Below are 27,930 nucleotides of genomic sequence, written 5' to 3'. Positions count from 1 at the left end.
AAGCAATTTTAAACAATAAAAAGGAACCAACAGTTAATTTGAAAACTGAATGTATAGAGTGTGATTTGTACTGACAAAATAATGACCTTATAGACTGGAAGACTATGTACAGTAATGGAAAAGACCACAAACTTATCCATATGATTGTACAGAGAACCCTAATACAGAGCTGGTTTTGTCTTTCTGATGAACACCTCAGTGTATGTTCATCCACAGAACTAGCAGGCCCTCCTGTTGATTCTTTTTGTGCATCCTTGGCTGAGCACATCCCATATGCAATATCCATCCTGCCAGTATAGTGGTAGCATATCTCCGACTCCAATGTAATTGACATATGAGATTGCTGTACCTATTGCCTAACCAAAAAGATAATAGAGAGAGCTGCCTTGGAAATTATAATGATGGGGAGTGTATATGTGTTTCGGGGGGGTGTCAATATTAACCACAACATGTATGTCACAAAGTAAACTTGATAAGCAGATTTGTATTTAAATTAAGAACAAGGCAAAGAGAAAGGATTTCTCTTAGCAACAGAGCAAATATGAAGCATTGGAAAAAATATTCCTTCGGTCCAAAAGAAACATATTTTAAATAAAAGCAATGCAATTTTGACAACCACCATCAAATACCACAGGGTTAAATGATCCTGAAGCTAAAGTTCACCTGGAAGCAATATGAACGGCCTCACCCTTTGCCAAATTCAATTTTGCTGCTTCAGAAACCTGCTGGCCAGCCAACTGCACATTTCTCAACAACACTGCAACGGTACCTAAGGGATACATTTCAAATAGCAAGCTGAGTGTTTTTGGCACTCTGCTGAGAACTTGCATTGTGCAGGCAAATCGCTATCCAAGAGGCAGCAGGCAGGATCAAGAGGCACAATTAAAAAGAAATAGGCAGGCACCTGAGAAAAAGGGCTGAAGGCCACAACCTGGCTGTATCCCAGCAAACAGAAAAAACTGCTGTATCTACAAAAAAGAATGGTAAGTGCTTATTGCAAAGCGGCAAGAAAATATGCCTTGTATTGTGCTTATCACTAGCCATTGGTATCTTTTAGAAAGTAATCAGTGATGATCAGTTGAAGAAAAGCATGTCCACATGGTGGTAAGTTATGGGGCCATAAAGACTTATTTTAGGCATTCTGGTACCTGCAGACCATATGTGAACGATACACCGGCTAACTGGTCTCTTGCTGGTCCAACAGACCCAGTTCCAGGTGGTAGGGTATCCTACGCACCATTTGGAAAAGCAAAACCCTTTGGCTATAGACAATAAACACTAATTAAGGACCTAACTGAACATTACATTAGTGCTGTGATCAGCCATCACATCAAAAGTTTTTAAAAATAAAATACCGGGCCAGAGTGAAATGGGAGGGCATAGCTATTGGCACCGCAACACATGAGTCTCTCTCCCCCCCCCACCCCCCGCATGCTAAATGATCACAGATGGCAAGGGAAGATGTAAAGTGTCCCTTCACTTTGGGCCCAGTGGCTACTGTGGCAACGATCAACAGTAAATGCACTTGGCATTTTATTTTTTGAAGCCTATGATGTGATTGCTGATCATATTGTTAATGTAACATGTTAAGATCTGATCAACACACTTTGTGTAGAAGTCCATGTCTCTCAGAGTGCCTTGTTTTGTCTAGGAAAATGTATACAATCAGGATGGCTAAACTATGGCTGGAAGGGTTTTGTTTTTTAAAAAAATAATTAGAATGATTTAGTTAAAATAATATCTGCTAATAATACTTTTTAAAATATTTTTTTCTCCAGACATTTCATTGAAATAGGCATTTCTCTCTTACCTGTCTGAATGAAAGAAGGGACCGAGATGCAATGTTAAATGTGACTTTGTGCAGAATGTGCATTATAAATTCTAATTTAAAAGCAAATAGTATCTGCTGGGGGTGGGGTGTATCTAGGGCTGCCATACATCTGGAATTTCAACAACCTTTGTGTCCGGATTTTCACTTTTTTAAATATGGCAACCCTATGTGTATCAATATTTATCAGGATAGCAGCAGGCATCACTAGGGTACTTCCCCAATGCAAATAATTTTTGTAAACTACTTTGAGGTGTGTTTCCTTTGTTTATTACTCAAGTGGTACATAAAATTTGCAAAATAAATAAAATAATAAATAGCAGCTTTTGAGAAATGGAAAGGATCATGGCTCAGTTTTCATGCTTTTCATGCAAAAAGATCCCAGGTTTCATCTCTGGTGTCTGCAAGTACAACTGAGAAAGACTCCCTACGTGTTACCTTGAAAGAAGAGCCTCTGTCTGTCAGCGTCAACAGTACTAAACTAGAGGGACAAATTGTGGGAATGTTCATGGAGGCAGGAGAGGCTATATTGTTTATTAATATCCTTCCTAACTTGCACTAGCAAGTTCTATAACTTAGCAGAGTTTTACATTCCACTTTTAAATGCACAGCAGGTAGCTGGTTGCAGGCTTGTTTAAGCCTCTCAATATTAGATTCCTGTGAGTTCCCTTAGGTAAAGGGTAAAGGGACCCCTGACCATTAGGTCCAGTCGTGACTGACTCTGGGGTTGCAGCACTCATCTCGCTTTATTGGCCGAGGGAGCCAGCGTACAGCGTACATGTGGCCAGCATGACTAAGCCGCTTCTGGCGAACCAGAGCAGCGCACGGAAACGCCGTTTACCTTCCCACCGGAGCGGTACCTATTTATCTACTTGCACTTTGAGGTGCTTTCGAACTGCTAGGTTGGCAGGAGCAGGGACTGAGCAACGGGAGCTCACCCCGTCGCAGGGATTCGAATCGCCGATCTTCTGATCAGCAAGTCCTAGGCTCTGTGGTTTAACCCACAGCGCCACCCATGTCCCTGGGAGTTCCCTTATATCCCTCTTAAAAGAATAAACACACCACAAACTTGTGTGAAGTATACTGTATAAAAGAAGTTTACTCACATCATCAGTTCACAGTTGGATCCCTGAAGGCAGACTTAGTTACAAAGTATATACATGTGGATCTATCCCATACGGAGATAGTCCCTGATTCCTCTGTTGGCTTAGAGCCAACAGAGCAATTCTAGCTAAAAGCTGCTGTTCCAATTACGGAGGTACTCAAAAAGAGAGAGATGGCTGCTTGCCCTTTCCTTTTGTGTTACCTGGACAGGTAAGGTCATGCCCACATCTAGTCACATGCAAAGGAAGTATGTCCCAGCCAGGACGAAACAGGAAGTTTTTGACTGGCTGGACGAAACATTCCCTCGCATGTCCACTCTAGTAAAACAAGGAATGTTGTATTTGACTGCTACTTATGTATCATATCCCACACAAATGGTATGACTTGGTACAGGGAAGCTTCCTAGGTTCCTATGATTTTCCTCAGAACTGAAGCAGGAAAAGAAAGGGTTAAATCGCTTTCTTTGTCTGCTGTGATTCCCTGGCTCCTGCCAGCAGATGCACTTTTGCACTGGATCTACACATTCTGTAGAAGGCAACCAGCGTCTAGTTGGGTCCAAATATTCTATTTCAGGCAAGCTATTGTGGCTTTAAGGACTCAGGAAGGAAGGAAGGAAGGAAGGAAGGAAGGAAGGAAGGAAGGAAAAGTTCTACAATGATGCTGTTATGCATCATTTCTCTCAGCAGGCTTGGAATAGCAGAGTGGGGAGCTGCCAAGGCACGGGAAAATCCAAACTGTCCAACAGCAATGAACGCTGGAAGACAAACATCAGGTGAAAACACGAAAAGCACCTGTCGTCGTCATCCGTTTATTTGTCACTTTTCCAACAAAAATGGTGCTCACAAAATTGTCTAGTGATACTTCCCACAGTATAACTAAATTATCCAGTTGTCAGGTTTGGACCAAAAGGACTGACTGGTTACATGAACACAGGTAAATGGCATCTGTACTCATCCACAGAGTTCCGGATAATAACTGGGATGGCAGAAAACAGAGGTTTTGTTCCACTTATGTTTCTGAGTGAGTGTGCTCGTGCGTTAAAAGTCTTTAGATTTGGGAACACTCTGAAATTTGAATAATTTCACCCTTTCAATAAAAACCTTTCCACATTCCTGCCAAAGAAGGGAGTCTTCTTTAGAACATAAAGTATCCTTGGCTTGACTGTGATCTTGATGACAGCTGACCTCTCCATACATGAGCAGGGGAGTTTGTTTCATTGCCTGGAATCTTCCCACTTATTTTGAAGTTTGTATGTTTTATGTCAGTACTGTAGGAGCTTATTTGAATAGCCTAGATAATCAAATCCAGTCTTTGATCGTTGGAAGGACCACATTGTGGTTTGTTCGGTCTAATATTAATGAGTAATTAGAATAAAAGCATCCTGGCTTTTTAAATGTAATAATAATAGGCTACAATTTTACCTAGGTCAAAAGTAAGGTATCTTGTTAACATCTTTATTTGTGTAGATCCCTGACCAAATGTGTGTTAAATTTCTTTACCAGCTAATCTAAATGACCTCAAAGTAGTTTCATGACAGCTATCCGGTTAAAGAAGAGCAGCATTATATAATAACAATCTTATTTATTGGGGAAGCCAGGGAGATACAGTTTAATAAGAAATTTATAAAATACAGTGTCAGTTGCAAAAGATTATATAGGTATATAGAAAGAACCTAAAGAAAGCACCATGTAGATCTGGAAAGCTGGGATTTTCATGTAACCAATATTATTATTATTATTTATTTAATCCCATTTATGAATCGCTTCCTGTGATACATCTTAAAGTGAATTAACATGCAGCTCTATTTCTCCATAACATTTGAATCACAAATGATTAAGCATGATCTGGACCGTCATGTGGATGCAGTGATGGACTGGATGAGTGTCAATCAACTGAGTTGGAACTGTGGGAATAGGGAGGCACTATGTGATAAGTAACAGGAGGGAATTTCAGAGGGTAGGTGCAGCCAGACAACTTAAATTCAAATGGAAAGACAGTCCTGTTCTATTGTTTCATTGTTTCATTTTATATTTTGGTTGCATCAGTTTTGAACTTTCACTTTTCTAGCAATATTTATTTTATTTTATTTTATTTTATTTTATTTTATTTTATTTTATTTTATTTTATTTTATTTTATTTTATTTTATTTTATTTTATGTATGTATGTATGTACCCTGCTAACTTAACACTGAATTCATTCTCACATGAGCCCACATAAAGTTAGCATTTTCCTATCTCTGCAATATTTTATTTTGTTTTTCCCCACATATAATAAACATAATTTAAAATAGCTGCTCCTGTTGTTTATTGCAGATTTTGTCATGTCAACTGTGAGTTGGCTTTCAAAAGTCGGCTATATATATCCACGCTCTACCGATTAACTAATAATACTGTAAAAGGGGCAAACCTGTACACACTTGCAGTACAAGTGTGTGTATACAAGTGTCTGCTCAAAAGCAAGTCCACTGCATTGAGTAGGACTTCAACTGTATGTATAGTATGTCTCAGTGGGCAAAATGGCCTTCATTGGCATGTACAGCAGCAGACTACAAAAATAAATTTTAAAAATGAAAGACCATTGTTGACAACATAAGGTGGCATTTAGCTAGAGCTATTGAAAGTAATAGACCTAACTTAACTATGTTCATTAGTTTCAGTGGGGATACTCTGAGTAAATCTTAGTTGGACACCACCCAATGAGTCCATTTTCAGAGCAGTAATTTGTCCACCCACTCAGTAAGATTCAAAATGTTCATTATCTATAAACCAGAAGTACTCAACAGTTATAGTTACAGGGCAACCCTATGCCTGTTTACTAAGAAGAAAGTCCCACTGACTTCAGGTAAATGTGTACAGTGGTACCTCGGGTTACAGACGCTTCAGGTTACAGACTCCGCTAACCCAGAAATAGTACCTTGGATTAAGAACTTTGCTTCGGGATGAGAACAGAAATCGCGTGGTGGCAGCGGGAGGCCCCATTAGCTAAAGTGGTACCTCAGGTTAAGAACAGTTTCAGGTTAAGAACGGACCTCTGGAACAAATTAAGTTCTTAACCAGAGGTACCACTGTATAAGGAATGCAGCCCTAATCTCATTGCAGTCAAGAAAACTTTAAGGACTCTATCAAGGTCACACATCAATTCAGCATGAACAGTGTATTCCAGAAATATTGATATTGGTTTATGATGGCAGTCCTTCTCAAAAGGCTCATGGCCTGCTTAGGCACCAGCTAGTATTGAAGATGAAACTAAGGAGACATTGATCTTCCCACCCATTTTTAAGATTTGAAAAGATCTTTGGTGTCTTCATAAGCTGAGGAATTGATTTCCCTACTATTTTCATGAGACATGCAGGAAGATGGAGCCATTAGCTTTGCGCATTAGAAGGGGAGTTCAATCAATATAAAGGGGCGATATGAGTGGAAAGAGGAGACTTCCTAGTGAGAAATACAATGCTGGTTTAAGAAAGGGATTGCCTGTAAAAGAGCTGAGAAATTATTTTCAATTCTTAAATGGGAGTGAATGTTTGCCTAAGTCTCTGATAACCATCAAACCATAATAAACTGGAAAGATAGACTCCATACAGTTGCTAAGACACAGTCAAGTTTATTATGTTTAATGCTTCCATTTCATGTCTCTCTCCAGTTTTTCAAGTAATAAGCGTTACTTTCCATTTATTTCACAAAAATTAGAAATATGGGAAAGAAACATTGTATTTTAAACAGAGATTGAACTTCAGGCCTTTAGGCCTGGCCTTTTGTAGAACCAGAAAAGTGCTAATGAACTGGGCATTGACAACTGGCACATATGGCAAGCTGAAAAATGGAGCAGTGGCCTGCATATAGAAAGAATGACATTGGGTTTCAAGCTGCATTACGTCCTTTACTGGGCCCATATTTCTCTCTTCCTTTGAAAAAACATTGGTACTTTCCTGTGCTTCTATAAATACGAGTTTTAGAAATGTGTATGTTTTTTGCAACTGCTGAGAGCTGCAGCTGCAGGTAATTATTAAACGCAATCCCTTCCCACTTAATTTATATGTCCTTAATCGGGCCATATGTTTCACTGAATCAACTCCTAGAGAACATATCTATAATAATAAAAGGGTAATGACTCCTACTTCACTGGAAAAGATGGCGCAAAAGGGAGGGAGATTATTTATCTCTATCTATAGATGTTAAGAACGTGTGTGTGTGTGTGTGAGAGAGAGAGAGGGAGGGAGGGAGGGAGGGAGGGAGAGGGAAATTGAATTATTGCTTGTAGATGCTATTTAAATGTGCCTCAAACGTGTTTCTTTCACATTATTCTCTAAAGCATTGCTTCCCAATTAGCTAAGTACTATGTACTTTCAAAAGCCAAGGCATGGACCCCCTACTTTTGAGAATATTTATAGCTCTATGGTAGTATTTGTTATCCAAATGGTGCAGGTAGTCTGCGTAACACCAACTGGGAACTACTGCTCTAAACCAATGGCTGTACTTAAAGCTTAAAACTGACTCTGGACATTTTTGTGGCAATGTGAAGTGATCCCTAGCCCTTTCTGCTTGTATGTGCCCATAACGTTACACACAAGGTTACACAGCTAAGCTGTGGCTCCATGACTGCCCCTACTGGTTAAATCTAGGATTGCTACCTGTGTGTGTGTGTGTGTGTGTGGCAGGCCTCTTGTGCTACTACCCTGGCCTATGAAAAATGAGTTGGGAACTATAAATAAGTACGTTAAGTGCCTTGCAGCAAGGCAACAATCCACCATAGAATTAAGCATTATGTACCCCATTGAAGGGACGCAGGTGGCGCTGTGGGTTAAACCACAGAGCCTAGGACTTGCCGATCAGAAGGTCGGCGGTTCGAATCCCCGCGACGGGGTGAGCTCCCGTTGCTCGGTCCCTGCTCCTGCCAACCTAGCAGTTCAAAAGCACATCAAAGTGCAAGTAGATAAATAGGTACTGCTCTGGCGGGAAGGTAAACGGCGTTTCCGTGTGCTGCTCTGGTTCACCAGCAGCGGCTTAGTCATGCTGGCCACATGACCCGGAAGCTGTACGCCGGCTCCCTCGGCCAATAAAGCGAGATGAGCGTCGCAACCCCAGAGTCGGCCACAACTGGACCTAATGGTCAGGGGTCCCTTTACCTTTACCTTTACTCCACTGAAACCAAAGGTGTTAAAAGTCTATCTAATTCTGTCTTGGAATATGGCAAGTGCCCACAACAAACCCACAGCTAGATATGTTGTGGTGTGTTCAGAGAGCCTAGGCTAAGCTGTGGGTAGCTATCCAGCGTCTATGTGGAATAGCAAAAGCCCGACTGTAATAAGTCTGTTATGGTTAATCCTTTGCACTAGGAAGTGGAGACCCTCAGGCCCCTCTTTGGTCCATTATCCCTCACCAGGCTACACCAGTCTGCCCTATACCCTCACTGAGTGCTTTTGACTGGCTGGAAGGTGTCCCTGACCTGTTGCTTGCCTGTGTAGAATATTGCTTGCCTGTTTTCCCTTAACTGTGGAAAGAAGAGCTAGAGATGTCCTTAAAGATATCTGAAAGTTCAAGGAAGAAACCTGGAACAGTCCATGAAACACTCCTCAGCAAGTGCAGTCTGGAACATTGTTAAATGATAAGGCCCTATTGATGTCAAATGGAGTTAGACATCCGTACCATCTCCAGCAACCTGTCCAATGGATTATGTGATTCACTACCACTAATGATTTGGGTAAGGGTGCACAGTTGCTTAAACAAAAGTTCTATGGCTAATAATGTAAATAATGGGGATTTATGGGACACGAGGGTGTCCCATCAATCAGAGTAATAGCATGTTGCACCACACTCTGCAGGCAAGCCCTTTCAAATGAAAATACACTCAGCAGGGTTTTGTTTGATAAGGGTCATAAATATAGGAATGCTGTTATCTTAAAACTTTATAGAAACATTTCCTGTGCTAAAAAAATAACAATGCATGTGTCCAATGGAATAAAATTATTCTCAATTCTCTGTTTTCATAAGATGTAGAGAATTTCAAAACCTTGTTGTATTTGGGTATTTGTGGGGGGGTGGGGCAATGCTGAATCTTCGTTCATTTTAAATCCTTTAAACAACTTGAAGTATGTACTGAGTTTCAAAAATTAACTCTCCAAAAGTCATGGATGTCAAATTAAAGATCAAGGTTAATGTCAGATTTTGCCATTTCTGCCAAAGTCAGAAGGGTCTGGAGAAAAAGAAATGATTAACTGGATCTGCAGTGTTAACACTCTCAGAAGTATCCCCTGAATAAAGTCCTTGAAACTCTAAGGAAACCATTGAAAATTAATTGCCTCATTCTTTTTAGTTTGGTATAAAATGTGGATTCATGAAACACTATCCAGACATGCCTTTCCCTTGTCTCCCACTAGAGAATGATGCCTAACAGTGATAGGTATATTTGAAAAATGAAATAGCTTCTAGCAAATTAGCCCTTGACCTACCAAAAGTTCATATGAGTGCCTCCATACTCTACTAAAAGAACATTAGGTCATCCTTATCTAATGTGGAAAAATGAGAGCAGGGAGAAGCTAGAGCTGGGGGTTTTCTTCCCAGTTTTCTACCCAACTCTTTTGTAGTTTTATCCACACCCAAACAAAAACACACAGGCCTTTGTGACACACACACAGTACTGTGCCACAGATGCATATTGATTATTAACCGCAAAAATTATTTGCCACTATTTACCATGTCCTAGTAAGAATAGAATGTAATTATATAGGGCTCGTTATTTACTAAAGGTAAAACAATACATATTTCTAACTCATGTGTTAGCCCAGTACAGTCCTGTTTCTAGCATTTGTTAAGCCTCAGACTTCTGTATACAAAATGTGGAGGTATGTGAACTTGTGCTCTTCATGCTATGCCTAATTTCCTGTGATGTGGAACTGTCACAAGTCACTTTGACAGCCTGGAGCCTGACCTCAAATAGCGCATAATGAAAGGGTGCTCAGCTCAGAAGCTTACATTACTACATAGCTAGAGAACCTATCATTTAAGCATTCAGAGATGTTAGCCAGCACCCACTTGGCACATCTCTGCCTAATATACTGTAATAATGAAGAATAATCCAGCCCTTCTACATGAAAGAAAATGGACTGGTGAGCAAATTGCTGGGCTTTGTCTGCAAAGCATCCCTGGAAGGGGCTTAAATTTAACTGAAATCACCGAGCATGTGCTCTCAAATGCTGCTCTCACTAGCAACAAACATCTCTGGGATTAAGTGCTTTGTGCAGTCTGGAAGCCACTATATGACTAAAGCCAGATAGAGGATGCTATCCCATGCAAACTTACTTGGGATCAAGTCCCATTGAACGTAAGAGGACTCAACTTCAGTGTGAACATGTATAGGACTGGCTGCATAGGCAAAGCTTTATGATTCTTTCAGTAAACAAGATGTGTAGTTTATAGGCAATTCATGCTGCTTTTTAGTTGTGCTTCTAGATACTGAGCCCATTGTGCAAAAGATTGTGCCATGTGTAGAACTCAGCACAAACCAGCCTCATGAAAACTGCTTAAAACAACAACAGTGGCTCATTCCACATGAGTCCATTGTACACAGGCCACGTTGCAAGCTTGGGATATGGCTACAGAGCAGCTGAAAGTCACCACCCATTGAATAGAAACTGAAGTTGCCATGAATTAAGCAGTTTGTGAGAACTGTCCACAAGCGTGAGCAGTTGCATGGCTATACCTCGGGTTACATACGCTTCAGGTTACAGACTCTGCTAACCCAGAAATAGTACCTCGGGTTAAGAACTTTGCTTCAGGATGAGAACAGAAATTGTGCTCCGGCAGTGCGGCAGCAGCAGGAGGCCCCATTAGCTAAAGTGGTTAAGAACAGTTTCAGGTTAAGAATGGACCTCCTGAACAAATTAAGTACTTAACCCAAGGTACCACTGTCCTGTACAATGGTCCTTCCTCCATGAGATGAAATCCAGGACTGAATTAAATGTAATGTGGGGAGAAACATGATGATCATCCACAGTTTCCTCTTTTTCAAAAAAGCAGCTGTAGAGCACCTGAACTAGATAGGGTGCTGGGTGGAGGTGTCTATCTGCCCAGTCATGCCGGATAGTCTCCTCCAGCTTCTGCCTGTGGACTGATACTAGTGTTGCTGCATTGGTGCAGAGCTCTCTGTTCTGCCTACCAAATGGGTGAGTAGAAGTGTTCCCTGTGGGCAGCAGCTAGCAGAAAATTCTGAAATGGGGCATTTATGTGACAGCACCAGGCCTGATTTGGGCTCAATTGCTGTGCATGCTGCAGGTTGTTATTCATAGAATCATAGAGTTGGAAGAGACCACAAGGGCCATCGAGTCCAACCCCCTGCCAAGCAAGAAACACCATCAGAGCACTCCTGACATATGGTTGTCAAGCCTCTGCTTAAAGACCTCCAAAGAAGGAGACTCCACCACACTCCTTGGCAGCAAATTCCACTGTCGAACAGCTCTTACTGTCAGGAAGTTCTTCCTAATGCTTAGGTGGAATCTTCTTTCTTGTAGTTTGGATCCATTGCTCCGTGTCCGCTTCTCTGGAGCAGCAGACAACAACCTTTCTCCCTCCTCTATGTGACATCCTTTTATATATTTGAACATGGCTATCATATCACCCCTTAACCTCCTCTTCTCCAGGTTAAACATGCCCAGCTCCCTTAGCCGTTCCTCATAAGGCATCATTTCCAGGCCTTTGACCATTTTGGTTGCCCTCCTCCGGACACGTTCCAGTTTGTTAGTGTCCTTCTTGAACTGTGGTGCCCAGAACTGGACACAGTACTCCAGGTGAGGTCTGACCAGAGCAGAATACAGTGGCACTATTACTTCCCTTGATCTAGATGCTATACTCCTATTGATGCAGCCCAGAATTGCATTGGCTTTTTTAGCTGCCGCGTCACACTGTTGGCTCATGTTCCTGGGTCACTCCCCTCTACTTTCCACCCTGGCTTGTATGCACAAAAAGGTGACAGATTTGGCAGTGGCCCTGTGGTTCTGTTAAGCCCTACTGGGCAGTGGCCAGATTTAGGATTGTACCCTGGCCTGTTGATAAAGAATACAAAAGAGCCAATGTGCATATCAGATTTTACTCATGATGGCAAAATCCTTATGAATGCATTTTTGGGTGCTTTAGTAGCTGTGTGAACTACCCTTTCTATGGTCAAACTTCCCATTCACTTCCTGTGGCTGTTGGTGCCTCTGTGAAAGATTTGCTCGTCTCACAAAAAGATGGAGTGAACCTTATTATTGGTATGTAATGATTTTCACAAGAAAGCTAATTTGCCACTGATTGCAATTGTTAAAATAGCCAGCGAGGAATACTGAATGACGATGTTTATATTGCAGCTTTAATATCAACCAACTGCCTATTCTTCATGGAAGTTCAATATTTCTAATTACTATTCAACAGGAGAGCATTTTAGTATTTGCAAAAAGTAATAAACTGCAGGTTAATCTTGTGTGTTCATTACTTGTTGAAAGAAAGTCAATGGCATACAGCAGAGAATAGATCTAGATTTGGTATTCTCAGTGCATTTATAATCTGGTGCATTACTATTTACATTTTTTCCTCTTATATATAATCCTTTATTCTCACAGTACTGTGAGGTAAATTAGACTGAAATATAACAACTGTCCCTGATAATCCAGTAAGATGTTTGGTTTACTGGATTTGAATCCATTTCTCACTGGTGTAAATCCAACACTCTTAACTGCGGTGTTCCTTAATTAATAATAAGCAGGCCAGAGAAGTTGAACAAGAAATAGATTTATTAAAGAACTACGTACTACAGGTCTTCTCTCCTTTAGCTGCTTTCTCTCTCTAGCTTCTAGCCTTGCCTCCTGCTTGGGTCTAATCTCTTAAACTATATGTGGGAGGTGCTCTTAAAGTTTAAGATGGAATTCTAAACATTGCGCTACTACAACTGTTACATCAGTGCAAGCATTTCAGCTTACCTGATGGAACAATCTCCCCTCTCATCCCCTGCATCATATTCTGGGGGTTCTCCTCAACCCCCAACAGTCAATTTGAGGGGAGATACAGGGGCATGTAGGCAGGATAAAGAGCAAGTCGCATTACACTAGGGGGACTTGTTGCACTGGCTCCCGCTAATGCAACTGTTTTGTTGAATCTGACCCATGGTTGCATTTATCCTGACACTAACTACAACATCACACATAGTATTGTTAAATTTATATCTTGCCTTTTATCCAAATACAGTGGTACATCAGGTTACAAATATCTTGGGCTACAAACACTTTGGGTTACAAACTCCGCTAATCCAGAAGTAGTACCTTAGGTTACAAACTTTGCCCAAGGATGAGAATGGAAATCGTATGCTGGTGGTATGGCGGCAGTGGGAGGCCCCATTAGCGAAAGTGCACCTCAGGTTAAGAATGGTTTCGGGTTAAGAACGGACCTCTGGAATGAATTAAGTTTGTAACCCAAGGTACCACTGTAAATCAAGGTAGCATGCATGGTTTTCCACATTCTTTTTACCTTCACATTGATCCCATCAGATGGGTTTAGCTAAGAGATAGTGACTGACTCAAGGTAACCCAGAGAGATTCATTGCTGCATGGGGATTTGAACTTGGGTCTCCCACAGTCTTAGAATTATCCATTGTTTTCACCTGGACATTTTAATTTTTCTTATATCCCTTCTGCTTTCTTCCATTGCGGTTCCCAGGTGGCTAGCCATCCAGGTACCAACCAGACTCAGACTTGCAAAGTCTTCAGCAAAATGGTGGTCTCATATACCTTCAGACCAAACCCTAGGATCATGTCTTCTACATGCATTACCATCTGTATATACCTGGCCTTGAATAAATTTATCTTTCAACAGCTTTCATAGGGAATGTTTAAACTCAGACCTTACCATATTTGGGGGGAAATGGGTTGAGAATGCAATCAGAAGAAATATATCCTATGTTGAAAATATCCAGGAAAATGTCATCCTATGGAAGTGAAAATCTGACCAGTGATTGATGGGCGGCAGCACGGTAATGTGTGTGGTGGGAGAGGGGAGAAAATATCCATGCTACTTTAGTGTAGGTTTTGCTACTCACAAGAACTTAAGTCAATGGATATCTGGCTCTTAAGTGCTCTTCCACATTTTTATTTATTAATTGAGCATTCATCCTGATTCGTTTGCAGGAAAATTGGACAGCACTGGCTATTTCACAAGTATTCATTTTTATTTGTTTGCAGGTAGGTTAGAAGACATTGCATAAATTGCAAGTGTTATCCCTCACTTTCCAGTTAATTCCCCATCACTTTCCTTACTACTTCCTTACTATGGAAGTGAAAATCTGGCCAGTGATTGATGGCCAGTCCAACTTTTTGCAGCCACAGGAAGTGGGCTTGTTAGGCAAGACGACCGCCAATCAACTATAATTGCACAACCTGGATTTGCTTGTACATGGTTGAACCCCACCCCAAAACAGCAACAGTGTGGAAGCGCCCTAAAATAGTATATGACATACAGTGAGCCACTGAATGAAACAAGATGCTGGAGGAGATAGACCTCTCATCTCATTCAACAGAAGTCTTCCTACATTAGGCTGGGAAAAACAGAGCCAATAAATTTTCACCTGAGAGCTGGAAGGATTGTGGGCCTCTCACTTTATCACTGTATTTTGGAAAGCCTTGGTCTGGGTTCCCAGTAGAAATTGCTAGTAAGCGGTAGAGCAGATGCAACTGATTTTACTGTCTCTGAGAGCATGCATTGTCAGAGGAGTCTTTAAAGAACTGACACCTGCATGTAACGCTGACAAGTGTCTAATCCCATTGCCAGCTGCTTCCTATGACTGGCAGCGGAATATGCAGTGGTGATATTTCTTCCCTGCCTATGGCCTGCCAGAAAGAATTGGTCAAGGGGATGATCTTACACAGAGGAACCAAAAAAGTACAACGCAAGGAATACTTTGCAGAAAGTCAATATAAAGTGCACATCTGTGCAAGATTACTTAGCAGGCCTAAGGCACTCAAATCCATACTCTGGCGTCAGCGCTGGGCATTTTAGTTGACAAGCCTTGCAATTTTCCAGACTCTTCTACCTTATAGCTGCTCATTAATTACCTTCATTTGTCAGCTGGCAGTGCAAACAGGGTACAAATGTTTAGTCTGCATCTTGGGTTAATATCTGGGAGCAGCAGCAGTGGATGGAAAGCTTCCAGAACTCTGCTACATAACTGCCTTCTGCTCAGATTGCTTAGCTCTGAAACCAAGCAGCCACCTCAACATGTTTTCCCTTCTTAATAATGTGCCAGCTGAACTTTCTTTGAAGTTGTTGCAATAGCATTCCTGTTGGCATTCATAAATAATATTTTAGAAAAACCACACCACCCCAACACTTTTATTACTAATGGAGTTTGTTTTGTTCACAAAGTCATTCTAGCACACAGCTTGGGAGCAGTGTTGTGAGCTGGAGAGAGAGAGCTTCTTTGGCAGATGAATACTCAAGACCTCTTCCCAGTTCCACCTGAATTGCCAGTAGCAGTAGGGGAAGGCAGATTCTCTCCCCCCCCAACTGCTTATTTGTAGCTGTTACAAACGCATGCCTTTCCTGCCCTTCTTGGAAGGAATTCAGACTGAATCCAGTATTCATCCTCATAACCCTGTGAGGCATGCTAAGCGGAGCAACAGTAACCTATGCATGGCCACCAGAGAGATACTTCACACTGTATGAGACAACTGGGTTCCACCAGCTGTTCCCATGCCAAACACATTTGTCCCTAAATATGATTACAAGCATGCTGTGCATCACAACCAGTTGTGGCTCTCCAGTGTCCTTTACATACAGTGGTACCTCGGTTTAAGAACAGTCCGGTTTAAGAACGATTTGGTTTACAAACTCCGCAAAACTGGAAATAGTGTCTTGGTTTGAAAACTTTACCTTGGTCTAAGAATGGAATCCAAACGGTGGAAGGGCACCAGCGGTGGGAGGCCTCATTAGGGAAAGCGCGCCTCAGTTTAAGAATGGTTTTGGTTTAAGAGCGGACTTCCGGAACGGATTAAGTTCGTAAACCAAGGTACCACTGTACTATGGAAAATGCCAGGTAAAGTGGGAGCAGAATTAGCTGGTGCTAGATACAATTCCATGATAAAGATCTAGGTAGGAAATACGTGAAACCAAACTAGATTTCTCTCATTATTTTGACTCTCAGACCCTTTGCTTGAAGGTACTCTCTGAAATCAGTACTGTACACTGCTTAAACATTTTCTCCCTTTCCCCCTGATCTTCCAAAGTTTAATTAGGAATACTGATCACATTTAAATCAATGCATCCTGGAATGGGAACTTCCTCATCTTTCATCTTGATCAGAACAAATACCCAGAATAACTCATGTCAGTGAAAAACAATAACAGTTACATATGTTAAATGTAATGGGAGCACTTTCCATAATTAATTCACTAGTTAAGAATGGCCTATTTCACTCTAACACAAATTGGGACAGACAAAGGTTCGGCTCCATTTTCTCTGCAGTTCCTTACAATGAAAGTTTGCTTTCCCTCATTTCTTTGTCTAATATGAATAATGGTCTACAAGAGATGGCCTATTTGTGGAACTCTATATTCCATAAACCTGGGAGGAAAGTGCTGAAAATCCATTATACTGTCACTCAGCAGTATCACTAATGAATTCTGGCTCGTTCCCACTTCATTATTCAACTTACAGTGAATGAAGGTGTTTTTTTAATTATTCAGTAATCTCTGCCCTGTTTTAAACAATGTACTATTGGCATATTAGGCAGCCCAATCCTACAGCCTGGTACGAAAGGGTCAGATAAGAATGAGCAAAAGGGGTCCTTCCTCAATGGCGCAAACAGGGTCAAATTCAGCAACCTGGCCTAGGAGAACCCTTCAGTTGTTCATAACTGAGAGAAAGAACTGAAACCCTGTATTATCACTAGAAGGGGGGGGGGGGGAAATTGTCAATTTCATTTTCTCTTAATTTCTCATTTTTCTAAGCTTAAATCCAGTTATCTACATTTCCACATCACTTGGCAATTAAAAAAAATATTATGAAAATTCATCTGCATTTCCCTGTGAATTTCTCTTAATGTAACACATTCGTATACAGGCAACTCCCAATTTACGCAGGCCTGATGTTCCGAGGCATCGCACAGTGTCAGCGAAATTGCATATATTTGAAATACCAATAGAAAAAGCTTGCAAACAACCTTTAAACTTCTGGAAACCCTTTAAAAAACAACAACCCAGCAGCACTTACCAGTCACCAAACTCCGCCATAAACACTCCCTCCAAAACTCCCTGCTCAAATTCAACTCTCCACAGGCCTCAATGGTAGGTGCAAGGGCTTCTGGGATTGCATTTGCAAAGGCTCATGGGATTGCTAGGTGCTGTTCTCCTGCTGGTTTTGCTCTTTCTGGGCTCTTTTAGGGCTGTTTTAAAAGTCACTTCTGGGTTCTGTGTGGTCGCATGTTGATTGGTCGTTTTCTGTATGCAGTTCTGCCTAATATACACATTTGTGCAAACCAATCTCCCCTAATGGAACACATTAGGGTTCCCATACAACTGGCATTTCACGGTAGCAGTGTCTGTGCAGAAATTGGTAAAATGCGCCTTTTGCCATGCCCACACCCAAAAAAAGCTCAACAGCTTTCCTGTCTGGATTTTCGTGGTTTGAAAAATGGCAACCCTAATTTAGCAAGCCATTTAACTTACTATTAATTTCAGAATCTGTATTGTGAAGCAATGCAGCATCGCAACATACTAACCTCACACAGAGAGTTAAGGGAGGTTTGTGAAGACCTTAAAGCTTATCTGTTCCACGTGCCAGTTTAATGTCTCTTGATCAGAAAAGAAAGATCACCCAACAGCAAGCACTGCTAGCTTGACTTAACCAGGCAGTAAATTTCATGGTGGTCTTGAGGCACCTGTTCACACTTAATTGAATTGCCCTTAATTTGACCTTCCCCTGACATCTGTTTTTGTGTAACAGCCAAGTAAAGTATGACACAGTTTCAAATAGACCAGTGTCTGGCACCTGTTATTTTATTATTTATCACTGAGATTGTGTCAGCGTTCACTTCCATGTGCTCACTGCTGTCCAAACATGGAAAGATGATCTGCTCTTTCCCCCAAAATATCTTTTTTAAAAGCTGAAATATAAATATATTGGAGTGCCTAGCAATAGTTTAAGAAAATAGTCACTTTCTCCAAGCTCAACACACTCACCCCATCTGAAGGGATTTAAAACCAAAAATATACGTGAACAGGATCACTGGCTAAGATCTTTACCTACAGGAAAAGGACTGCCTGCGCACACACTCACACACAGCTTCAGCAGTTTCTCTGTTTCTTGTCTTGCAAAATAGCTTCGGGAATATTGCTGGAAAAGGAAAAAGCAGAATCAAATAAAGTATCCAAAGCTTTATTAGGATAACTGCTGAGGCAGAGCAAGAGACTGACATGAAGGCAGGCAAGGAATTATAGAAAGGAGCTAAGCTGTCGTAACTACACGTGGGGCAATAGTGACCTTGCCAGTGGCGTAGCGTGGGTTGTCAGCACCCGGGGCAAGGCAAGTAATTTGCGCCCCCTAACCCGTGGATTTGCGCCCCCTAACCCATGGATTTGCGCCCCCTAACCCATGGATTTGCCCTAACCCCAGATGTTGCGCCCGGTGCGGCCGGCCCCCCCTGCACCCCCCACGCTACGCCACTGGACCTTGCAGCTGTCAGACTTTAACTGCAAACCTTCTAAATAACTGTGGCAAGTTCACTTTTTCTTTACATGTGGAGAACAAACCCTTATTTGTGTGCCCAGGCAGATACCCTCCAACCCCAGGCGACATCCGAGTGGAATAATGACTTGTGAAAACGTGTTATGGGATTAAAATTGGCCACAACTTTATTAAACCAAGGAAGACCTTGGCTTAGGCATTGGGCGTTTATCCCTCCCAGTCCCCGGCCGGGGATCTGGGGTACATCAGGGTTAACCAATCTGTCTGGGGATTGGGCTGGCTCTGGAAGATGTATGTTTAAGCAGAAAGCCCGCCTCCCATTTCACCGCAACGCAGGGGAGTGCACTGACAACCTATCGGCGTATGGCCAATGACTCCCCTCAAAACAACCCCTTTAACGGGGAACCTGTGTCACCACTTCACACACACACCCATTTAGGGAAGATAGACTAAAGGATTCTGCCCAAGGCCTAAAACTGCCAAAGTTGTGACATTTTGCTACGGGGAAGGCGAAACCTGCCAATGCAGGGAAAATTTCTTCCCGGTCCTTTAACAGCAACCATCGTAAGACTGTAGCAGCGCCTGCATACCTGTAAAGAAGAAGTTAACCTGCAATAAAAGGCCTAAATGAAGGGAGGGTAGGGCGGGTGAAATTCTGGAGCCAACTGAGAGCTCCCAGGTAGGCTCCACCCCCTTTTATGATTAAAGAGCGGACCCTAATCTTACCTGGTCCACTCCCCTGGCTCCGCCTCCCCAGTCGCAATTGCTTATTTAAATTGAGGTTTGGCGGAACCTCAAGGTTCGCGACTTGGGGAGGTGGTCCAGGAGCACTCTGCGGGAGTCACATAGGGTCGGGGGTGCTGCGCACAGGCACGCAAAGGGTGTCCTCCGTTTGATGTGGAGAGCGGTCATTACCACAAATAACTGCTGCCACCAAGTACCTATACAATGCTGTTTACTAGCACCTTTAACTATAACTCAGTAGCTGTGGTATTTTATACATGGTACAAAACCAGCCAGATACACTTTTATAATTAAATAAAAGTAGCACTATATTTTTATTATTTATTATAAAGATGTGATAAGGTAAATACTATACTTTAGTCAATTACTGTTTATTTAAGACTTATGTTTTATTGTGGTAAGCTTGCATTATCTTTAAATGACAGTTACAGAAGTTTACTTTTTAACAAAAGTTATGATTTTATTCTTTTTGTAAACTGTTTTGAGATTTTATTAAAGACGAGTAGTATATAAATCTTGTGAAATAAATAAAAATAAGTAATAAACACATTTTAAAAGGTGATTTCCCCCCCACAGTAGCTGAAAGAACTTGCACTGTGCTGTCTTTCTCCCCTACTGTTCAGAAACTGGGACAACTTGCCAAAGTGAATTAAATAAAGTAAGCGAATGACATCATCAAAGCTTTTAAGTTAAATCTCAGGTTTTCAAAGGAGTTAATTACTTTTTTAAAAAAAGGTTTAAGGGCTCACACCTGCCTGAAATGTGCCTGCTGACTTCTCTTTTTGGCCCAGTTTAAATGAGGCACTGGCAAAGTGCTTGCCCACGTAGGCAGATGTGGTCATGTTTAATGGCATTTGATCCTGTGTGCAGACCAACGTGAGCGTAGCGTCTGCATGCTGCTGCAGCATCTGCTGAGCCTGCAGTTCATTTGGAGTCAAATTATGGGGTAGCTGCACACGGGAAAATCACTTTTTGAAAATGTTATGCCAATCGCAATAACTGCCCACACAAATAAACATTTTTGTCCTGCTAATGTCTCATTTAAATCAAGCCTTCCTTCATCCCAGATGTTTACTCAACACTGAGGAAACTTCACTCAATATACACTCCGTGGTGGTGCCCCCTCCTCCTTTATTATTAGCTCACCTGTTCAAGAGTTGTGCCTTGGGCACTGAAAATAGACCCTGGGGCTGAGCTTTGATGACACCAGGCTTAAAATAGTCCTTCAGTACACATTAAGAAAACAAAACAAAACAGAATCTTCAAGAGGTAAATTTGGACTGCGAAGGCTCCTTGCTGCCTGTGCATTTTTAAGCGTTAAAGCTCTGCTGTGAGAGCTGCTTTTTCTGTGAACTCAGTCCATGGCATTCCTATAAGACTGAAAGGTCCCCGAACCAAGGTGGTGGCAGGGCCAGTCACATAGGTCATTGACAAGAAATCAGCCTCCAGTCGAGGTAGGGAGAGAGGATTTTCTGTTAAGGATTTACCTGATTACGGATCTTTAAACTTTATGAGAGGAATGGGGAAAGTGTGACCGGCTCCCATCAGCCTCAGATAGCCTGGCCAGTGGTGAGGGGGAGGGTTGTAAGGAGGCAGTGATTTCTATCCTGCGCTCATCACAGTAAGCACTTCTGCAAAAAGCTACATTGTTGTAGTGTTGTATTGTAGTGGTGCTGACCTTTAAAGCCCTAAATGGCCTCGGTCCAGTATACCTGCAGGAGCGTCTCCACCCCCAGCATTCTGCCTGGACACTGAGGTCCAGTGCTGAGGGCCTTCTTGCAATTCCCTCACTGCAAGAAGCCAAGTTACAGGGAACCAGGCAGAGGGCCTTTTCGGTAGTGGCACCCACCCTGTGGAACACCCTCCCACCAGATGTCAAAGAGAAAAACAACTACCAGACTTTTAGAAGACATCTGAAGGCAGCCCTGTTTAGGGAAGCTTTTAATGTTTAATAGGTTATTGTATTTTAATATTCTGTTGGAAGCTGCCCAGAGTGGCTGGGGAAACCCAGCCAAATGGGCAGGGTATAAATAATAAATTACTACTACTACTACTACTACTACTACTACTACTACTACTACTATTATTATTATTATTATGAGTCTCACTATCTACAATGGCTGACAGTCGACTCCAATGCATTTCAATGAAAGGCAAATGTCAAAAACAATAGTGAATATCACTTGTATTCACTTCCATGATTTCCATTCCTGACCTTGGACAAATATGCTAATTGCAGCCATTTTCACTTTTGTTTCGGACAGAATTCTCCTGCATCTTTAGTGAGGGCTGAAGGGAATTGGAGTCCAGCAACGCCTGGAGGCAGACAGCTTCCACACTTCTGCTCTCACAGCAGACTTCCCCAACCTGGTACCTTCCAGATGTTTCGGACTTCAACTCCCATCAGCCCCAGCCAGCCAAAAACTGGGATGAAACCAGGAAAAGCCCCCCCCATTGTGCATTTGCAATATTTCAAAGGTGCCTCAGCTGTGCAACCTCTGTGTACACAGCTCTCAAATGTATCCAAGCTTACGGACTGTCTGGTTGCTTTGGATGAGCCCCAGGCTGTTTAGATAAGTGAGGGATGTACTGTACACATATTTGATTCATGCGCTGGAATAGCGCTATTCATTTCAGCAGAGCTCTATGTCTAGTTTTAGTGAAACTGTCTCCCTGAAACCCTTTGCTGGCTGTTTCTTCCAGTGTTCACAGCTACTGACTGTTTTATAAATGTTTGGGTCTGGTCAGCACTAGTGTTCCTAACTGTTGTCAGTACCGATGGAACTGCTGTAACAAAGAGAGATTCTCAAACCTGGTGGAAGAGGAACACTTATTTGAGAAACATATACCATTGAAGCGTGCCGTGTGAAAAATGGCAGAGCTTTCTTTGTAGTGGCACCACTGTTGAAACAGAACTTCAACTGTTGTAGCCATAGAATTATATAATTGTAGGAAGGGACCTAGGGGTCATCTAGCCCAACTCCCTGCAATGCAGGAATCTCAACTAAAGCTTCCATGATAGATGGCCATCCAACCTCTGCTTAAAAACCTCCAAGGAAGGGGAGTCTACAACCTACTGAGGGAGACTGTTCCACTGTCAAACAGCTCTTACTGTCAGAACGTTTTTCCATGTTTATTCAGAAATCTCCTTTCTTGTAACTTGAAGCCATTGGTTCAAGTCCTACCCTCTAGAGCAGGAGAAAACTAAATTATACTCAGGACAGACCCATTGAAAACAATAGCTAAGATAGGGCTAACACTGGATATAACCCTTAGTGGTAGGCATATTATTAAACCCTTTGGATATCCCCAGCTATCTTAAATGGGAGACTCCCCCCCCCACTTGAGATAGGGATGCTTTAAAAAAAATGCTACTGATACTTAACTATACATTTGTTCCATACTGCTTTCCTATTTTGGGGACTTGATTTACTGCAAATCACCTTGAGCATCTTTTGACCAGGGCCAGCTCTGCCATTAGGCAGAGTGAGGCAATTGCCCAAGGCAGTAGATAGGAGGAGGCATCAGCAGAAGCCGCCTTGTCTATTCCTCCTGAACCCCCTGCCATTCCACTATGCTACAGATCAGAGGCACACTCTGTCATGCAGATAGAGAGGCTTTGGGGGCCTCATTGGCCGCTGAGCTTAAGGCTAACCACCTAAACAAAGATGCTGGTTCTTTTGTTAAGTGTGCCACGTACAAGTCCTTGCATACAAACTGATGCTGCATGTGAGGATTTGTGGAATTAGCTTGTAATGCTGGCAACGTAGGGTTATTAGCTATCTCTTAAAAACTGCACGCAAGTAAATATGAGAACAATGCAGCCACTCTTCCTGAACTTCCTTTCCCCCAAATTGCATTGGGATGATGTTTATCCCAGCATATAGGTGAGACTCCTCTGTCTAGGGAAATTCAGCCCTTCGACTATTGAAGCCGAAGGAGGAGAAAAGCACCACGTGTTTCAGGATCCTATTCCTCCTTAGGACCCTACTGCCTTCCAGGTGCTCCAAAACCCCACCCAGATGCATGCTGCACGGTTTGAGAACCACTGGATTACAAGTGTTAAATGTTTTTAAAGGAAAGTGTTAACAGAAAGTGAACATTCAGATATGGTTGAAAATAAAAGTCAGTGAAACAACCAGAGACATAGAACTTATGAATGCTTTTGCCAAGAGTGGCAATAAATTATTTCAAAGTAATTTAGGTTTTCTGCAGCAAACATAATGCAATGTAGAAGAGCAGGGTCAGAATGCAGATATCTCCTTTAAAATTCTTACTGGTTATCTATGGTTAGCAGCTAGACTTGTTATAGCTCAGTTTTGGAAAGACTTGAAAGGGGCCCACTTATCGAATGGTCTTAAAAGCGTTTGGCAATTGGCCCTGATAGCGAAACAGACCAACAAAATATCACTCCATAAAGGAATAAGATACAAAGACTAATTTCCAACTGACTGATACTGTTTTTACTGATTGCATGAATAAGAAAAACCACCCTGAACTCTCACTAACATCCAGGCTTTTTTTCTTTTTTCTTTGGTCAAGGTTAGATGATATTCTATGCTTTAGACTGCTGTGTTGTTTTTATGATGTTAGCTGCTCTGAGCCCTGCCTCGGCCAGGGAGGGCGGGATACAAATAAATAATAATAATAATAATAATAATAATAATAATAATAATAATAACAACAACAATAATAATAATGCTGTGTTTTCAGTATTTTTTGTTTGTTTTGGAAAAAAACAGCAACCCTAATAATGTTATTAAATATATATATATATGTTATTTTTTAAAAAAGAAGATCAGGGCCACATCTACTGGCCATGCCCCCCCCCATGTCCTCTGTCAGCCATCCATGTATTGAGGGAAGATGTGAATAGGACCCTACATGTGTAGGGTCCCTGTACTGGGCATGTGGGGGAAAGGGGATACAATGACAGGGATGGAGCTGAAATAGAGTGAATAGAGCTGAACACCCAGATAATATTATTGCATGGATACATTTCTGTATTCTTATTCTGTTACCACTTACAGCCTTTCTGTATCGCAGCACATCATTCAACTATGGAACTCTCTGCCACAGGAGGCAGCGGTAGCCACCGATTTTGTTGGCTTTAAAAGAGGATTAGACAAATTCATGGAGGAGATGGCTACTGAATGCTACTAGCCATGATGGCTGTGCTCTGCCTCCACGATTGGAGACAGCAATGATTCTGAATTCCAGCTGCTGGAAATCACAGGAGGGCAGAGTGCTCTTGTGCCCGACTTCTGCTTACAGGTTTCCCATGGGCATCTGGCTGGCCACTGTGAGAACAGGATGCTGAACTGGATGGGCTGTTGACCTGATCCAACAGGGTCTTCTTAGGGTTTCATGTACTATGCAACTTGGTCCTGTGCAGAGTTACCTGGAGTTGTCTTGCTAAGCTCAGTGGCATTTACTCTCAGTGAGGTGTGAACAGGATTGCCGTCCTAGCATTTCCCCATCTTTCCTCTTTAGAGTTCCCTACAGTGAATCCCAGAGAATGTGCCCTGCTTAGTTTTGCCTCCCATTTAATTTAGTGACACACTGGGACAGAGTCTGGAATTTAATGGGGTGGTGGATGCCGCCACTATTCAACCCAAGCTGCCACAACTTATATATTTTCCCTCTCTGCTTTCTTTCCTCTGTCCCTTCCTCCTGAGTTTTCCCATGGAAGAGAGAAGCGAGTAACCCAAGCTTGCCATCCATCATAAAGTGTCAGTGGGATTCTCAATAGAGCCTGTGGCAATAGAATGATGGAAAGTGGTGTCATGCAAATTGTCCAATTAATTGTCTAATGAAAACCATGCACCCTTCTCTAGCTCTCTCAGTTTAACTATATTTAGTTGAGTTGCACGTAGCACAACTGAATGACTCTCTGTTATTCTTCTAGTGGAATTGTTTACGCATTACACTGAGGACTGCTTCCTATCTTGGTGATTTTCTACTTACGGCAATAACAAGTAAGTAAGCCGCATATTAAAACTCAGTCTTCACCAAATATTTACCAGATGATGTGTACTCTGAAATCAGCAAAAGGATCTTTTTACACAACCAAAATTAATCCAGGACCAGCTGTGGGGTAGCACTAGGATCACTATTGTGATGATGGTATTCAGCAATATTATAATTCATTATTGCTTATTCACCTTTTTATTTTTTTAAAAAAAGGAGGCATTAGGAGTGGGACCCTGATGCCAGCTCATCGTCAAAAATGACTGAGCCACTTAATACGACATTGTCCACATTACATTTTGACGAGCTAGATTTAGATTTGGTCCTAGATATGCCCTGTATCAGGGATTCCAGAAATGCTTTTGAGGGACTGGAGGAGGTCCAATATTAAATTTAAAATAAAATTCAAAATAGGGTCCAAACAGTTCAGTATTGTTTTAGAATGATAGAAGTACCGGCACACTGTTCAGGGCCCAGCCTCTTCACCCCCAACCTCATCTCCCCCTCTCTTCCCACACGTTAATTCTCAGAACCAGTTTGATGTAGTGGTTAAGAGCAGTGGACTCGTAATCTGGTGAACCAGGTTTGATTCCCTGCTCCTCCACATGCAGCTGCTGGGTGACCTTGTGCTAGTTACACTTCTCTGAAGTCTCTCAACCCCACTCACCTCACAGAGTGTTTGCTGTGGGGGAGGAAGGGAAAGGAGGATGTTAGCCGCTTTGAGACTCCTTCGGGTAGTGATAAAGTGGGATATCACTCCAAACTCTTCTCTTCTTCTTCTTCAGCTCTGTTGGATTCCTCCCTCAAGAGCAAAAGCTCAGTGCCCAGGGCATAGCAAACCAAGTCCTGCAGTGGTTCCTGCATGCTTGAAAACAGGCTGCACCTCCCTCTTTCATCAATTAACCTTCAATACAACGGTTATCTTTCCCTTGAACATCTGTAACAGGGAGCACTAGTCCCCGCCCCTCCTCTTACTTGTGTCCCTGACCTTGATTAAACTGCACAGTGTTAACCATGTGGAAATACAGAAAACCTCTTTTCTTTTTGTGATATCTGTCAATTCAGGGGGAAAAAGATTTGATCATCACAGTTTAGAAATAAGTTTTTATTGAGACGTTTTAATTTTTGGAAGAAAACACAAAACAGACTTTTAACAGTTCTGATTGCTGGGTGGAAACCTCCAAAATGGTGCCAATGTAAGATGTGCTTATCAGAGCTCCATGGATTCCTTTTTTAAATCTTTTAATTACATGGCGAGGATTGCTTGCATATGGATGGAGTGGAAGGAAAAGGATACAAATTAAGTGAGGCAAGTAGGAAGAGTACACAAAAGAGGAGAGATTTCTGATTCCAGTAGGTCCAAAAATTCAGATCAGATACAAATAAATGTTGTGCTTGTACACACCTGTTCAATGTTGTTCAACACTGTTTAAATGTTTCTTGTCCTTGTGACTGCCAGTTGTTGAAGATCCTCAGTCCAAGATTCAAGGTGTGGCTGAGTCGATGCTTTCCAGTGCCAAGTAATATTTAAGTACCATGCCATTTTTATGGAAAGTGCTGAGCGTTAAATTGAGGCATCAGAGTATTGTGGCTGAACCAGGACATTCTGATATGAATGCCGGAATGAGGCAATAATGGGACAATACTATAACATAGGGGCTGAAGTTCCTTCAGGTACCATATTTCTCCAGCAGGGTTTTGATTTGTAAATCACAATTGATGAAATCTATCCAGGGCCCAAACAAACATGCAAGACAATATTCTTGCAGTCTGAGGAGGAACAACAGATAGACTAAAATAGAGTTCCACTGTGATGATTTGTGCCTGTAGTCCTATTCCTACTGAAGGAAAAATATAAGATACTGTGTGCCTGTATAAGCTTTTCTGTTTTAAATTGTGGAGGAAACTTTAGGAACGTCAGATAAAGCCAAAGCTCCAGAGTTAAGTTTAGCACTGAAGCAATAGCACAACTGCAGATATTGACAAAATGCTGAGATGGGTAACTTTAATTCCAATTTTTAATTCTCAAAAGGTTTAAAAGTACTACCACTATCCTTTGGGACAAGGACTCAATATTCCACTAGAACCAGGTATCCCAAGTTATCACATATATTTTAAACCGTTCTTTATAATCATCATCTGTGATAATTTCTGGGTTACCAAAAGTGAATCTCCATGTGAACCAAGTTTAAAAATCACAAAACCTAGTGAGGGTCTCAAGTTCTTTCATATCTCATGTGCTCTAGATCTGAATGTTAAAACAGACACATTCCCTGATCTGGTGTTAAAAAGTCAAAGTTCTGCATTTTAAAACTCCATTGATTTTAATGGGGGAGGTCTAAGCTTGTGTTCCACTTTCTCGCTGAAACCGATGTGTTATAAGCGTGCTTCATTTCGGTTGGATTGTGCCCCATATGTTATGCCAGAAAACCTTGAAAGGGATGTTTGTATTAGCAAATGAGCTTTATCATAAACTTTCTCCCTATCTTGTGGTTTTAAAACAGCACTATCTGCTTTCTATTGAGAATTTTCCCTGGAATAGTCTACTGCTGTGAAAATGGCCAGGATCTCATAAAGTCAGC

General features: G+C 41.8%; 1 protein-coding gene and 1 long non-coding RNA gene across 3 annotated transcripts in view; one reads left to right on the top strand and one right to left on the bottom strand.

Annotated features, from left to right (window-relative positions):
• LOC310758295 (uncharacterized protein) overlaps positions 1–17,255 on the bottom strand; it is a 45,129-nt gene extending 27,874 nt beyond the window's left edge. For both annotated transcript variants that reach the window (XR_014545677.1, XM_083604412.1), the window contains exon 1: positions 17,162–17,255. Coding sequence is in view for 1 of the 2 variants with exons in the window: in XM_083604412.1 (XP_083460538.1) it covers positions 17,162–17,181 (20 nt within the window). In the remaining variant the exon portion in view is untranslated. The remainder of the gene's footprint in view (positions 1–17,161) is intronic.
• Positions 1–27,930, top strand: part of LOC310758318 — a 166,206-nt gene that overhangs the window by 18,335 nt on the left and 119,941 nt on the right. The window lies entirely within an intron of this gene.

This window comes from Podarcis filfolensis (genome assembly GCF_964270895.1).
Source record: "Podarcis filfolensis genome assembly, chromosome: 3".
Classification (NCBI taxonomy): domain Eukaryota; kingdom Metazoa; phylum Chordata; class Lepidosauria; order Squamata; family Lacertidae; genus Podarcis; species Podarcis filfolensis.
Note: the sequence above shows the minus strand (reverse complement) of the source record. Positions and strands in the feature narration are given on the sequence as shown.